Genomic DNA, 16,931 nt, shown 5'->3' with positions numbered 1-16,931 from the left:
AATACCTGATTCAGGAAATATCAAATTCAATACCAAATATCAAATTGCCTCCTGGGGGATCAGGAAATATTTTTTTCCCCCATTGGAGCGAATTTGATCATGCTTTATTGGTTTTTTTTTGCCTTACTCTGGATCAGCTGTGGGTACAGGATAGTATAAATGGAGGTTTTCTAGTTGTGTGTGTGTTTTTTTTTTTTTTTTATTTTATGTTAATGGTTGCACTAGTGTTTTTTTTTAACCTGACTAACTATGTATAGTGAGCTCCATTTTCTTCAGCATCATTTACATTCAACTTATTTTCATCTGATAACTGGTGAGTGCCTTATCCTTTTTTAGAGATTCTGACAGTCCTTGTTTGGTCATTTGAACAGCCAATCTTAGGATTAACAACCCTTTTCTTCTACCTGAAATGATGAGTCCCTATATTGCAACAGGCTCTTTCACACATCCAGTGACACATCTAGTGACTATAAGGAATAGTAATATGGAGACGGGGTTGGGTGCAGTTTACCTAAACTCTAAATGCATTGCCTTGCCTCTATAATCTAGTAAAAACCTTTATAAACTTAATATACAAAGTAATTGGCTGGGTCAAGTAAATCAAGTGAACATGGATGAGCTTTGGGTTCAGGTAAAACATGTCTGTTCACAGCTCAGCAAACGGGGGAACACATTTTCCATATTTTGCAAGCTCGCCTGCCCGAACTGCTGTTGCTGAATGACTGGTGTTTGTTTGCAGTCTGACATTTTATTTATTTATTTCAGGTACTTATATAGCGCCGTCAATTTACGCAGCGCTTTACATATATATATTATACATTCACATCAGTCCCTATACCCTCAAGGAGCTTACAATCTAAGGTCCCTAGCTCACATTCATACCTATACTAGGGCCAAATTAGACAGGATCCAATTAACCTACCAGCATGTCTTTGGAGTGTGGGAGGAAACCGGAGTACCCGGAGGAAACCCACGCAGACACAGGGAGAACATGCAAACTCCAGGCAGGTAGTGTCATGGTCGGGATTCGAACCAGCGAACCTTCTTACTGCTAGGCGAGAGTGCTACCCACTGCGCTACTGACATTTTGAGGTGATAGCACTACTGCTGCAAAATGGTAGATTCTCACCTGACTAATTGGTGACTTTTTTTAACATATCTGAAAAGGTAAACAAATCTACCTCCAAACAGTGCATACAAAGAAAGGTAAAATACAAAAACATACTGAAAATCTGGCTTTGCAATAATTTATTTAAAGTGTAACTATGCTCACCTTCACTCCAGCCATGCATACCTAGTTACATAGTTACATAGTTAGTCAGGTTAAAAAAAGACACAAGTCCATCTAGTTCAACCAAAAAAAAAATACAATCCCATATACACAATCCTTCACCCATAGTTGATCCAGAGGAAGGCAGAAAAACTCCAGCAAAGCATGCTCCATATTGCTACAGCAGGGGAAAAAATTCCTTCCTGATCCCCCGATAGGCAATCGGATTTTCCCTGGATCAACTTTACCTATAAATGTTAGTACCCAGTTATATTATGTATGTTTAGGAAAGAATCCAGGCCATTTTTAAAGCAATCTACTGAGCTTGCCAGAACCACCCCTGGAGGGAGGCTATTCCACATTTTCACAGCTCTTACTGTGAAGAAACCTTTCCGTATTTGGAGATGAAATCTTTTACCCTCTAGACAAAAAGAGTGCCCCCTTGTCCTCTGTGATGACCTTAAAGTGAATAACTAAACACCAAGTTCACTATATGGATCACTTATGTATTTGTACATATATCCCTCCTTAATCTCCTCTTCTCAAGAGGGAGTATATTCAGTTCCTCTAATCTTTCCTCATAGCTGAGCTCCTTCATGCCTCTTATCAGTTTGGTTGCCCTTCTCTGCATTTTCTCCAGTTCTCCGATATCCCTTTTGAGAAATGGTGGCCAAAACTGAACTCCATATTCCAGATGAGGTCTTACTAATGATCTGTACAGGGGCAAAATTATATCTCTCTCTCTGGAGTCCATACCTCTCTTAATACAAGAAAGGACTTTGCTCGCTTTGGAAACCGCAGCTTGACATTGCATGCTATCATTGATCTTATGATCTACCAAAACCCCTAGACACTTCTCCACCATTGATTCCCCCAGTTATACTCCCCCTAGTATGTATGATGCTTGCATATTCTTACCCCCAGTGCATAACTTTACATTTATCAACATTAAACCTCATTTGCCACTTAGCTGACAATTAGACAGTGCATTGAGGTTGGCTTGTAAATTATAGACATCCTGTAAGGACATTATTCCACTGCAAAGCTTAGCTCCTTTAATCCCAGGACCCTATATAATTTATAAAGATATAAAAAAGTAAGGGTCCCAGCACTGAACCTTGGGATACACCACAACCTTAGACCATTCAGAGTAAGAGTCATTAACCACTGCTCTCTGAATTCTGTCTTTTAGCCATTTACAAATTGATATTTCCAAGCCTGTAGACTTTACCTTGCACATGAGCCGTGTGTGGGGAACTGTGTCAAAGGCTTTTCCAAAATACAAGTATACCACGTCCACCCCCACCCCTCTGTCCAAGGTTTTACTTATCTCCTCATTAAAAGAAATCAGGTTTGTTTGACAACTTCTGTCTTTCATGAATCCATGCTGTCTGTTGCTTAAAATATTTTTTTTCAGCAAGAACTCGTCTATGTGGTCTTTTATTAAACTCTCCAGAACCTTCCCGACTATAGAAGTTAAACTAACAGGTCTATAGTTACTTGGTAAAGACTTTGATCCCTTTATGCAGTGTTCCAAACCCCAACCAGCCCCTGACATCTTTGGTCTGTCTGCTTTCGGGTACCAATCTTCAACCGTTTTCACTGGCCGGGGCATGATGACTTAACTCCTGTGCATGCGTGGGGGTTGATTCATATCTACATTGCCGAAATTGTACACTCATAAAAATCTCACATATCTATGGGATTGAAGTCAGGGCTTTAACAAGGCCAGTCCATTACCCTCCATTTAATCTTCTTGAGCCAATTTTTTTGGTGGATTTGCTAGTGTTTGTTCTACAGATAATTATTTTGTTGAAAAATCCATTGCGGGCTGAACTTCAACTTTCAAACATCAAGGATGCGATATGATATGATTTATTATGCCCAGGGCCCTAAAACAGTGAAGCAACCTCAAATAGTACCTTTTCTTCTACTATGTTTGACAGTTGGTATGAGGTTCACCTCCTGAAATGCTGTCTTTAGTTTGTGTCAAACATGTCCATTTTGGCCAAACAACTTTACCTTTGATCCATCAGTCCATAGCACATATTCTAAAGGCATGATCTTTCTTCATGTGTTCAATGACAAACTGTAATCTTGTAATGTTCTTTTTGGACAGCAATGTTTTTTTCTGGCACACCTTCGATGCAAGTTACCTTGGCATAATTTCTTTCTTATTTTGGATGCATGCACTTTGACACCAACTGTTAAAAGAATTACTTGCAAATCCCATAATGAAATTTTGTGGTTCTTGGAGATATTTAAGCATCAAATAGTCATCTCCTTGGCTAAATTTGCTGACCAGTCTTCAATGCTTTACTGACATCTTACTATAAAAGTAACATTCACTGGGCGTTTGTCCGCTGTCACATTTCTGAAAGCGGTAGTAAACCGCTGAAAAAAAAAAACCCTGCAAGACAATGACAATATGCATTGCATACTAGCACATTATGAAATAATCACCTTAGAGCGAAGCCCTTCCAGCGGCACCCATTCACCGCTGAAAGGGCTGACATCTTCTCCCGTCCTTTCTTCCGGGATCGAGCGATATGAGTGGCTGGAGCCACGATGACATCACTCCCACACATGTGCACAGTATCATGGACCTTCAGATTGCATGCGCCGCTGACTTCAGCGGCTGCATGCAGGGTGAATATCTCCTAAACGGTGCACGTTTAGGAGATATTTATTTTACCTACAGTACATGTCTCATCCATCCATCCATCCTCCATCCATGGCTTATCCATGCTCCATCCATGTCTCATCCATCCATCCATGCTCCATCCATGGCTCATTCATGCTCCATCCATGTTCCATCCATGGCTCATCCATCCATCAATGGCTCATCTATGCTCCATCCATGTCTCATCCATCCATCCATGGCTCATCCATCCATCCATGGCTCATCCATGCTCCATCCATGACTCATCCATCCATCCATGGCTCATCCATCCATCCATGGCTCATCCATGCTCCATCCATGACTCATCCATCCATCCATCCATGGCTCATCCATGCTCCATCCATGGCTCATCTATGGCTCATCCATGCTCTATCCATGCTCCATCCATGGTTCATCCATCCACATTCATGGCTCATCCATCCCCATCCATAGCTCATCCATCCCCATCCATGGCTCATCCATCCCCAGCCATGGATGATTTATGCTCACCCATCCCCATCCATAGCTCATTCATTGCTCATCTGTACCACATCAGTGATCATTCGTGCCACATCAGTGATCATCAATGCCACATCCATGCCACATCAGTAATCATCTGTGCCACATCCATGCCACATCAGTGATCATCCATGCCAAATCATGCAACATCGGTATCTGTGCCACATTAGTGCTCATCCATGCCACATCAGTTCTCATCTGTGCCACATCAGTTCTCATTCGTGCCACAACCATGCCACGTCAGTGCTCATCCGTGCCACATCCATGCCACATCAGTACACATCCATACCACATCAGTTCTCATCTGTGCCATATTCGTACCACATTCGTGCTCATCTATGCCAAATCAGTGCTCATCTGTGCCACATCCATGCCACATCAGTGCTCATCCGTGCCACATCCATGCCACATCAGTACTCATCTGTGCCACATCAGTTCTCATCCATTCCATATCCATGCCACATCCGTTCCACATCAGTTCTCATCTGTGCCACATCCATGCCACATCAGTGCTCATCCGTGCCACATCTATGCCACTACAGTGCCCATCAGTGCCTCACAAATGTGTAATAGCTAGTCAAATTAGATTTGAAACGTATGTCCCTAGAATACCTGATGGTGCTTCCTGCATGTTGGGCCTCTGTATGTGGCCAGGTTATGTGAAAGTCTCACACATGTGGTATTGCCATACTCGGGACGAGTAGCAGAATGTATTTTTGGGTGTCATTTTTGCTATGTACATGCTATGTGTTAGAAATATCTTATAAATGGACAACTTTGTGTAAAAAAAATGCATTTTCATTTTCTTTACACATTTTCCCAAATACTTGTGGAAAAAATGACATGTTCAAAAGACTCATTCTGCCTCATAGATTATACGTTGGGGTGTTTACTTTCCAAAATGGGGTCTTTTTTTGGCGTTTCCATTGTCCAGGCGCTCCTGGACCCTCAAAAGTGTAAGAGGTAGTCTAGAAATTATATGTATAATTTATGCTGATGGTGCTTCCTCTGCATATTGGGCCTCTGTATGTGGCCAGACTGTGTAAAAGTCTCACACGTGGTATTGCCATACTCGGGAGGAGTAGCAAAATATATTTTGGGGTGTAATTTGTGGTATGCATATGCTGTGTGAGACAAATGACTTGTTAATATGACAATTTTGAGGGAAAAAAAATCTTAATTTTGCAAAGAATTGTGAGAAAACAACCACAACTTAAAAAAACTCGCCATGCTTCATACTAAATACCTTGAAATGTCTACTTTCTAAAAAGGGGTCATTTAGGGGGTATTTGTACTTTCCTGGCTTGTTAGGGTCTAAAGAAATGAGATAGGCCGTCAGTACACCAGGTGTGAACAATTTTCAATCACTGGCACCATAGCTTGTAGACTCTATGACTTTCACAAAGACCAAATAATTTACACTGATATGAGTTATTTTTTCCATAGATATGTAGCAGTATAAATTTTGGCCAAAATTTATGAAGAAAAATCACTAATTTCTAATTTGCAAAATGTTATAACAGAAACGAAAAAAAAAAGCTTTTTTTTTTACATTTTCAGTCTTTTTGAATTTATAGCGCAAAAAAACAAACAAACCCAGAGGTGATCAAATACAACCAAAAGAGAACTCTATTTGTGTGGAAAACAGTACAAAAATGTAATATGGGTACAGTGTTGCATGACTAATTGTCATTCAAAATGTGAGAGCACCAAAAGCTGAAAATTGGTCTGGTTAGGAAGGGGGTTTAAGTGCCCAGTGGGCAAGTGGTTAAAATATGGTAAATGTGACCATCATCTGTAGGCTGATGTGCCAGCAAATGTTTTATAATCATGCCCTTTGACACTTTTTGATAATGCAAAGAGCCATATGCAAAGTGCGATAAACCATTAAAACTAAATGGCAAACATATTGGGGTGGATTTGCTAAAGTCAAATAGACTGTGAAGTTGCAGTTGCACTCATTTTCTTAGTAAGCCTGGGTTCACTCTAGTGCTCATCCAATTCGCAATAGCAGGAGATTGTAACTGGCTCTCTATAGAGCCGGTTCACATATCTCCGCTGTGGCTCCGATGCGAATTTGCACCTGGTCCTGTGCGTCTTTTGGTCCATTTCAGGTTCGAATTCAGCCACCAGACCCCTGCTGTGAGCCGCATGAAGCTTAGATGTGAACCCAGTCTGAATGTAAAGGTGGTAAAGCTTCACTTGGTAAAGAATACCCAATCAAATGCAAGGGAAAAAAAAAGCATTTTTGCCTTTTTTGCTTGCATGTGATTAGCCGATGTAAAGCAGCAGAGCCTTACCACTGTAAAGCCCTGGGAAAAATGAGTGCAATTGCACTTGCAAAGTGTACAGTCTATTTGCCTTTAGTAAACCCACCCCATTGATTGTGCTGAATGATCCACACAAAGGAAAATACAATGGAAAATCTAAATCTCAGTATAAGCATTTTTTTTTTTTCAGGATACAGTCTGTTTCTTGTGGCTGCTCATGAGTTTGGACATGCTCTCGGATTGGAACACTCTGATGACCCAGGTGCTTTAATGGCCCCAATTTATACCTACACTAAAAACTTCCGCCTCTCACAAGATGATATCAGTGGAATCCAAGACCTTTATGGTAAGTTGTTTCAATTGTAAATTCAGGCTGATTTAACCAGCTAAAGTTTAGAACTTGAAAATGTGCTTGTGTTTACAAAAGGCAAACAATACTCAGGGCCGTCTTTTCACATGGGCACGCTGGGCAGTTGCCCGGGGGCCCCACTTGCCGGGGGGGCCCCACCTGCCCAGCGTCTGCCCTGGGGCCGCTTTGAGTTGCGGCTGCAGCGCTCCACTCTTTCCCTCTCTCCTTCTCTTCCTCCTGTGTTCCACGGAACTGTGATGTGAGAAAGTAGATGAGCAACCCAGAAAAAGAAAAAATCTAAAAATCAAGTGTGTGCAAAATAGAAACACCAATTAATGTAATGTCCTGTCAGGACAAATCAACCAACTAAGACCATGTACCAGCAAACGAATGCATTATCGGGAATAAAACCTGTATCAAGATAAATTATATGTGCTAACATAAAAACACAGAAAAAAGTCCATAGAGTGTTCTATAAAGTCCAATAAAGGATGCAGATAGAAAACCCCCAAATGGTCCTTCCAAAATGGGATCACACACTGTAGCCAGCAGATGATAAATGATAAGGAATGCCAGATGGCCGCTTACGTCCAGCTTCACTCCTCCAGCGGTAAAAACCTGGGTCCACTAAGCTCCGTAGGACCCACACAGGCGAGCAGGAATGGGGGCTTCCAGAGTGTATATCATAGGAACAAAGAAGAGGGCTTCATAGTGCAGTCCATTTAAATGAAAAATTTATTTATTAAAATGCCGACATGCACATAAACAAGCAGACAGGCAGACTCTTCAAAGCGAAAGGAAAAAAACACAGCCGCGGCTCACGCCAGCTGACTGGTATGCAGTGACGTCAAATCCTCCGATGTGTGTGTGTATGTGTGTGATGATAAGTCTGTATTAATTGGCACAGTGATGCTGCATTCATGGAACATACTCACAGTGTGTAACAAGTCTAGTCTTTCTCTGACCAAGATGATCTGGTTACATTCTTAAATCAAGATGTCTCTTTTATCATGGCTTCTGTCCCCATCATTGTTGAAAGACAAGTTTTTTCTTCCTTGCATCAGAAGTTTGTCATGAGAGATATGGAACTTCTAAGTTGGGATAGAATTTTGAACCATCTGTCAGTTCAGAGTTGTTGGTCTCTGAAGGGATCCAAACAACATACTCTGTCATTAGACTGGTCATTCAATCTGGGTTCAATAGGACAGTATTGATTATCGGGGCAGGGGGTTAGCCAGGAATATTTGGTGGGACCAGGAGTGTTCTAGCAGCAACAGAGCTGGAAGCAAACCTGTCCTGGGTGGGGTTTAATGATCTCTGCATTGCACATTCCCAGAGTGGAGAACAAGAAAGCAGATTTTCTCTGCAGACAACATCTGGACCCAGGGTAATGGTCTCCCATCTGGAGGTGTTATGGGGTATATGTCCACATTAGAGATACCAGATGTTTATTTATTAGCATCTTTGTTGAAAAAGAAGCTGGACAAATTTGTTCCTCCACCCTGCCTCTCACTTGCTGGCTTTGCCGGCTTTATTGTTGAAACCTAAGTTCTGGGAAACAGGGGAATTGTGGTTTGTTATCCCAACCATGCTTTAAGGCTTTTAAATCTACTTCCCGTGAACTTTATCATCACATAGGAAAGCTTGTTTTTCATTGGGTTAAGTCTTTGAGGGTTTCCCCAGGTATCTTTTTAGTGTTCTTTTTTTCAGATGGAGCAGAACAACATTTAGCTTTTAGCATCATCAAAGTTCAGGTGTCTTTCCTGTCTGTTTTTTTCACTACTTCATGCTTTCAAAGGGTTCCACACAATGCTCCGCCTTTTTGTCCCCAACTAGGACCATTGTGATTTAAGCCTAGTATTTTCATTGTCACAAAGACACCTGTTTGATCCTTGACATTTTCGTGAAAGGTAGCCTTTGCTGTGGCCATCACCTTGGACAGAAGGGTCACAATGTTATCAGCACTGACCTGATTTTACACCAATGCCGTGTACACACGATCGGAAATTCAGCCAGCAAACGACAGATGCGAGCTCTTGGTTGGAAAATGTGACCGTGTGTATGCTCCATCGGACTTTTGCTGGTGAAATTTCCGCCAGCAAAAGATTGAGAGCATGTTCTCAATTTTTTCGACGCAAAAAGTTTCTATCGGAAATTCCGTTTGTGTGTATGCAATTCCGACGTGCAAAAAAACACGCATGCTCAGAATCAAGTACGAGACGGAGCCGCTCAGTCTGGTAAAACGACCGTTCGTAATGGAGATGGCACATTCATCACATTGCAAATTTTTAAATCTTTCAATGCAGAATGAAGTTGTTTTGCTGCTCATATTCACAGAGTTCTTACAAACGTATTTCTTTATTTTTTCTCGTGATCTCATGAATAATCTTTTTTGTTTTTAAACAAAATAATGTTTTTAATTTTTTTTTATAGTAATTTATTTTTTTAATCAAGATCTCCTGTTGTATTTTTTTTTTTTTACTAATTTTATAGTCATCTCCATATTTTTTTTTTTTTGTATGTCACGTTTCCACAACACAATTATTATCTTGTATTTGTAAACCTCAAGGAGGTTGCTTGGTGTTGGTGTCTCTTGTTAATTTTACATTGTATTTTTGAAATATACCTGCCTACTCACAAACAAACTGTCCTTTTTGAAGTTAAACACATAGGCAAGTATTTCTGAAAACAAAATATCCATTTATTCTGGGTCATAACAAAATAAAGAGGAAGGCAACGCTGGAGAAACTGGTGAAATTTTCCAAGCCTTTGTACTCCAGGGCAGACATCAATAATTTTACAGTCAAAATTGGTGGCCTGAGGAGTCCTTATAATAGTGAGCACAATCCAGTTCAGGACTACAAGAGATCAGGAACAGCAGCAGATGACATATCTGTCCCCAGGCTGTGGTCATACCACAGCCTGCATCTTTTGCCAGACCAGACTGAACCCAGGCCATCACTCTCTGGTCTTCCTTAGACGCTTCCTTCCAGGCTGTGGCTGTGGTGTTGGAGGTGTGGCAGGAGGTGGAGGAGGAGGAGAAAGACCTGGAGGATGAGGAGGAGGAGGGCCATGGTTCAACTCACAAATGTGGCTTTGACTTTTGAGTTGGCCCCTCAACCCCTTATTTAGGGCTTGTAACATAACTTCCTCACATAAGAGGCGTTGGCCCTCCTTCATTTCCAGCATTTTGCAGGCTGTAATGTACGCAAAGTCCTCTTGAACACTGTGGGGGGTTCTGAGGGCTGCAGTAGCCTTCAGAAATAAGCCAATTACTGCCTCCTTCACGTTACTCCTCTTCCTGCCACTTTTTGGTGGAAGGCGGAGGGGAGGGACCTGCTATTCTGGCAGGCTACTGGGCCCGGGCCACCTCCTGGCTGCCACTTTCCACAGCCTGGCTGAGGCTTTCCTGTGTATAAAAAAGGGACATCGTTTTAGTTTTTGGTTCATCAATCACACACAATTTTCATCTCATGAATGTTGCAAATTTAATGTTAATAAATAGAAAAGACTATCATTCTGACCCCAGCATTTTTCATTCTTGTCCCAATCATTTGTGGCCACTACTGTCTATTGATATGTAAAACACTTTGTGAAATCAGAAATTAGTGATCAAAATGAGCATATATTTAACATCATTAATTTGACAACCAGAAATATTTTGAAGAATGCTATACCTGGCTCAAGCTGGGCTCTTCCACAAGTTGCTGCCTGGAAGGCCCAGGTTGGATGTCAGAAGCCTCAGCTGGGGGGGGGGGGGGGGGGGTGTGGAAGGAAGACTGGAGAGTGCTGGCCTGGGTTCATTCTGGCCTGCCAGAAAATGCAGTCTGTCATAGTATAGGGTGACCAGACATCCCTGGTTTCTGGGGACAGTCCCTGGATTGAGGACACTGTCCCCAGACCAAGTCTGTCCCCAGTTTTGTCCCCGGATTGGATTTGAACAGGGGCTGGGCCAATTTCAAAGACAGCCTGTGCAGAATAATAAGATAAAATCTGAATTGCACCCCCCCCTGCCGCTCCTACTAGCTTATGGGGGTTCATTTTTTTCCATTATCTGTGCCCCTTTCTTATGATCATGTGCTGGTCGGAGCAGAGGGACTATTTCTTCAGTTTCGGGCGCATGCCCATTCAGCTCCACTCGCATGTTCTTCTGCCTTGGCTCAAGTCCCGGCCAGCCGCCTGCCTGCTTAACTCCTTGCCTTCCTTGGTGGAGTGATCTTCCTCTGCTCCCCACCCAGTAGTAGCCGGGGCCCGAAGAGTAAAGCCCCATACACACTATCAGATTTTCTGCTTATTTGTGACTTCAGATTTACCAAAACCATGTAGTGCAACGGCCTGCCTGATTGCATACAAATTGAAACTCCTAAGGTTTGACCTCATATTATATGATTTTGGTAAATCTGAAGGAAAAAATCAGCAGAAAATCTGATAGTGTGTATGGGGCTTTAGACTTGACATGCTGTGAGGCGGGTGGCAGCGGCGGAGACGGGCAAAGAGTCGTCCATTGCTGCCATAACAAGTAAAAAAAAAAAAATATGTCCCCGGATTTCATTTTAAAAATCTGGTCACCTTATCATAGTACCACAGCCTGGTTACATAAATGTCATCTGCTGTAGCACCTGACCTCAGGGAATCCTGGACCTTCTTGAGCTCCCTATTATAAGTGCTCCTCATGCCACCAATTAGGGCCTTCAAATATCGGATGTCTGCCGTGGGGATCACAGGCTTCACAAATTCCACCAATTGATCCAGCGCTGCCTTTCTCTTTGGTTTATTGTTATAAAAGGGGTGGTTTACCTGCCACAGACAGGGCAGCTCCCTATACATATCAATGAATTGAATAAATCCATTTTCTCTGCAAGACACAACACAAGACAAACCCTAATGTCAGGCTAAACTCTCCTAATCTTGACCCAATATAGGCCTCAATCTATAAGCAGTATAGGCCACTGATGCACCAATTTAAAATTGTACCTTTGCTTCCGCTACACCTTCCTCCGCTCACAGATCGTACGTACGACGCACGCGTGTTAAGCTTTATACACACTGCCCATGCGTGAAACCCTGCCCGCGTTGCCCGCCCCAGACGTTCTTTCTAGAATATTCCCCGCCCTGTCTCTTTCGTTGCAGTGGGAGAGGAACATGGCGGAGACACAGCAGGTGCTTAATAGCAGTAACGAAGAGGAAAGCCCTGAGAAAGAAACGTCTCAATCCCGGAGGAGGAAATTTAGGGCCTCAAATATGTCCTTTGAAGAGATGGTAGAGATGTGGACATATTGAAGAGGGCCGACTATGATGGGAAGTATGGACCTTACCTAAACCCAAATGTGAGAAAGGCCAAGATCATGACTAAAGTTGTGAAGAGTCTGTGCCGGAATCTTGGGGTACGACGATCCAAGGAGCAATTGAGGAAACGCTGGTCGGACCTCAAATTAAGGGAGCAGGATCAGTACAGAAGGATCAAGAAAGTTCTTCTAAAAAGTAAGTAGTTGTCCTGTGTTCCTATTATGATTATTACTTGCATGCTGTGCCATGTGCTTTTCTTTACTGTTGTATAGTTTAAAATGGCTACTTTCATGTTCGTGGGCACAGTAATCGGTCGTAGTAAACATTGTTCGTTTGCTAACTAAATACAATGTTTTTTCCAGATACAGGGTTAACTACATTTGGTCGTGATAATTTGTATAAACAGAAGTTTAGGACATTGTTGTCTAGATGTCTTTAAAACTAGAATGAATTGCAACCTTGATTCAGTGGAATGTAAGGAGAGGACACTCAGCAGCTGTTTACACATCTTGACTCTGGAACACCAGTGTGGGACACCAGAGCACATTTTTTAGGGTGTCCCACACAGGTGCTCCAGTGGATACTTGGGGTGTCTCCATGTGTGAAACTTGTCCAAAAGGTAAGTATTCCAGCTTGGTTAAGGAAATTAATCATGTCTTCAGCTTGGAACTCTGCCCAAACAGACAATTGTACACCACTTCCAAGCAATGTTTCACATTCATATTTCTGTCCACAAATATCTGTGTGCTAAGTATACCTTTTGTTTTCATTCTCATAGGGAAGAAAAGATTTGCTCCGTAGAGTATTGTGGTACCTCAGGATGTGGAGGAAGGAGAGGTGGAAGAAGTGCTCGAATTTGGCACCACAACAGGTCAGTGTCGGACACCACAGATTCAGGTAATAGATGTATGCCTGCATATTTTTAATACATGGTGTGTATTTTTATTTTAGGTGATGTTCAGGTTGTGGTACCAAAATCGAGTCATTTCACCAGTGACAGTGCACAATGGCTTATCCAGGAAATCATGTATTGTAGTCATGATTTGGACCTTATCAAGGAAAAAACCAAGGAGATTGAACAAAGACTGAAGAACTTGATTCATGTACTAGGGAGAATCTGAATCCTAAAAAGATTCCTGGACTTTTTAAATTTTTTTTCTAAAAATTTTATCTAAAGTTTTAATACAGTTTAAAAGCCAAATTTGGAAGATGCACACAGTGTGTCAACATGTGCTATCTGCCATCAGGGGATTTCAATGTACGCGTTTTGTGGATGCAACCCCTTCCTCCCAACTCTAGTAGGTGAGAGGAAGTGGTTGCACCCTCAAAACATGTCCATTGATCCCCCGTGATGGGAAATAGCACATGCTGACATTAGGTATGGAATCAGAAAGGAAATCCCCATTTTGACTCACAATTTGTGTGCATCTTCTAAATTTGGCTTTTACAGGGGTGAGTTCACCCCATCTGATGAAGGCAAGATCAAGACCTTTCTGACAATATAAAATGTCTGATATTGCCTTCTTTTTTGCAATGCTGAACTTTGTAAGTTCCAGAGTTGTGTATGTTATGTTTGGAAACATGCCTGTTTCTGTATTTTTTCAAAAATTTCAAGGTAAAACTTTGAAAAAAAAGATATGTTTTTTTTTACCGCCAAATGTTTTATAAAATGCACATGTGAATGTGCACGGAGTAAAAGGTTTTATACTCAACAATGTGTGGCTTCTTCTTTCAATGATCAATAACAGTTTTTCTGTTAAGATGCTGTTTACAGTGACAATGGGTGTTATTTAATAATATAAAAATCACTTGGCACTACAAGTGCAATAGGAGAACCTAGGAGACAGCAAAACCCAAGCAGTAAATGAAAATCAATATTTTATCTGATTAAAGAGAGAATTTATTCAAAACGTGCTGGCATAGCATTGGTCCCCCTACCTGTCAAATATTCTTCATATTTTTCTCACACTTCATGGGCGCTTTGGGGGGGGGTAAGCCAGGATGGACAGCTTCCAGGGCCGTCATTGTTTCCTGAAGTCCGGCCTCAGGCCCAACTGAGGCAACATAATTAGGATTTTTGCATTTCAAAAAGTTATGCAGGATGCAGCAACATAAAATGATGTGATTTAGTTTGTACTCGGCCATATTTATGGCTGTTTGAAATAGGCGGAGCCGGCTGGCCAGTATCCCAAAGACATTCTCCACGACTCTTCTGGCTCTGGCCAGCTGGTAATTAAAAACCCTCTTCTCCGGGATGAGGGTCCTCTGGAGGAATGGCCTCATCACGTGGTCACCCAGACCGAATGCCTCATCTGCGACAAAGACAAATGGCAGTCCATCCACGTTCTCCACCGGAGGTAGCAATCCCAAGCCACCACTCTCGAGACGTCGATAGAACTCGGTCAGGGCAAATACTCCACCATCCGACATCCGGCCATTCCTCCCCACGCCCACATACAGAAACTCATATGTCGCCGATACCACCGCCATCAACACAATACTATTAAACCCCTTGTAATTATAATAGTATGACCCCGAATGGGGTGGTGGGACAATGTGGACGTGCTTTACATCGATTGCCCCTCCGCAATTAGGAAAGTCCCACCACTGGGCAAATTGGGAAGCCACAGTCTGCCATTCCTGTGGCGTTGAAGGAAACTGTGTAGTCAAACAAGAAAAAAAATAGTCATTTTGCACATTGTAAGCAGATTAGACACAAACATTCTTGGCCAACATCAGTATAACATTTATTTTAAGGAGTATTTAAAGGCAAAAATATAAGGTCCACTTATCATATTCCTCACCCCCTCTGATGGCCCCTTGTAAAAATTTTAGGGGGGGGGTATGTTTTGGACAGGTAACCCTCTCAACTTCATTGAGAGCTGAATGCATAAATAATGTGTTTTACTTTGGCCAGCCCCTCCTTACTTACACTATTGGCAGCCCACTGGACAGGTAAGAAGTGTCATAATACAAATATATAAATACACACTGTACAAATGGAAGCACATTTTTACATTCTGCAATTACCTATCAAGATAATAATAGGAGAACAAAACTTTAAACAGTACCATTTAAAGGATTTGGGAAGGCCCTTTCACTACTGTACATGCTTTGGTGAATTCATCCATAAATATAAACACAAAAGAGGTACATATAGTGTGTGTGGGTTTGGCAAAGTCAGCAGATAGAGAATTGGTATGGGTTGATTTAGCGGTTGGGGGGGGGTTCCAAATGATTTTGGGCCCCCCCAAAAAAAGCCTCTGGCACTATGCCTGAATTTAAGCACACAAATAACATTTGGACACATTTTAGGGGGAGTTTAGGGTAAAGCACTACAATGTAGCTGACAAAATACATTGTTAAGTGACTAGGCTAGGTGTATATGGGCCCAGGATTGCATGCTGGGGAGGTTAGTGAAGGAAAACATGCATGAAGGACAAAAAACAAAATTTTAGAAATTCCAACATGCATGAGGACAAAGGGGACATTCACAGCATATTACAATCATATTAATTAGGGAATGATGAAAGAAATACAATACATTAGCAAACAATAAATATATAGAATGTGATGTTAAAGGAGAAATCTTACCTTAATATAGTTCTTCTGCAGGACCTGAATGATGGCAGAACAGGTCTCTGGGATAATGATCCCCAGAGCCTGGGGGGAGATGCCTATTGAGAACTTGAGGTCCTGCAGGCTTCTCCCAGTCACCAAGTACCGCAATGTGGGGACTAGCCTCTGCTCCGGAGTGATGGCTTGCCGCATGCAGGTGTCCTGCCTGCTGATATAAGAGGAAAAGCAAAGCCAACAAACGGTGAAAAACTGGGTCTGTCATCCAGAGAAAATTCCTGAAATCATCAGAGTTATTCTCCTGGATCTCCCACAACAAAGGCATATGAGAGAATTGGTCACGCTGGAGCAACCAACTCTTGGTCCATGAACTCGTCCACACCCTGTTCATGGACTGGGCTTGGGTCAAAGCTAGAAGCCCAACACCAAGCCCCCGTACAGCAAGAACTCTACGACGAGCACGATGAGCACATACCCGCAACATGGCTTCAAAACGGTCGGCTGGTCAGAACAAACTAAACAGAACACACTGAAGAACAGCAAGGCCTGTGAAGAGCGAGCTAAAAAAAAAAGTAAGGAGCGGACAAGAACGCACTGAAAAACAGATACGAACTGACTACACGCACTAAAAACCAGATACAAACCCACAAGCACAAACTGAACAGCAGTAAAACCATCTGAAAAAGCAGGAGTCTGAAATACGCGAATCGCACTGGGTATTGAACTTCCTTTTTCTAGTCCTGTTGTATGTGTTGTACGTCACCACGTTCTTGACGGTCGGAATTTGGTGTGACCGTGTGTATGCAAACAGCTTGAGCGAATTCCCGTCGGAATTCAGTCGAAAAAAACCATCAGAGCTTTTTCTGACCAAAATTCCGATCGTGTGTACGCGGCATAAGACATTGTTGTTTTGAGACCAAAAACCTCTTCTTTGTCCAAGATGGTCTCTGATTTTCACCTTCATAGGATATTGTATTATTTTCATTGTGTTCAGCTCCA

At 42.1% G+C, this 16,931-nt stretch overlaps 1 protein-coding gene and 1 long non-coding RNA gene across 2 annotated transcripts in view; both read left to right on the top strand.

Moving 5' to 3' along the window:
• MMP2 (matrix metallopeptidase 2) overlaps window positions 1–16,931 on the top strand; it is a 484,562-nt gene that overhangs the window by 179,816 nt on the left and 287,815 nt on the right. Inside the window, exon 8 of the mRNA XM_073605023.1 lies at window positions 6,912–7,067. Within this exon, the coding sequence (XP_073461124.1) occupies window positions 6,912–7,067 (156 nt within the window). The remainder of the gene's footprint in view (window positions 1–6,911; window positions 7,068–16,931) is intronic.
• Window positions 10,915–13,543, top strand: LOC141112329 (uncharacterized). The gene is made up of 3 exons (XR_012236575.1): window positions 10,915–12,551; window positions 13,135–13,227; window positions 13,308–13,543. It is a non-coding gene; the product is annotated as an uncharacterized lncRNA (long non-coding RNA).

This window comes from Aquarana catesbeiana, linkage group LG11 (assembly GCF_042186555.1).
Source record: "Aquarana catesbeiana isolate 2022-GZ linkage group LG11, ASM4218655v1, whole genome shotgun sequence".
In the NCBI taxonomy this organism is placed as follows: Eukaryota; Metazoa; Chordata; class Amphibia; order Anura; family Ranidae; genus Aquarana; species Aquarana catesbeiana.
Note: the sequence above shows the minus strand (reverse complement) of the source record. Positions and strands in the feature narration are given on the sequence as shown.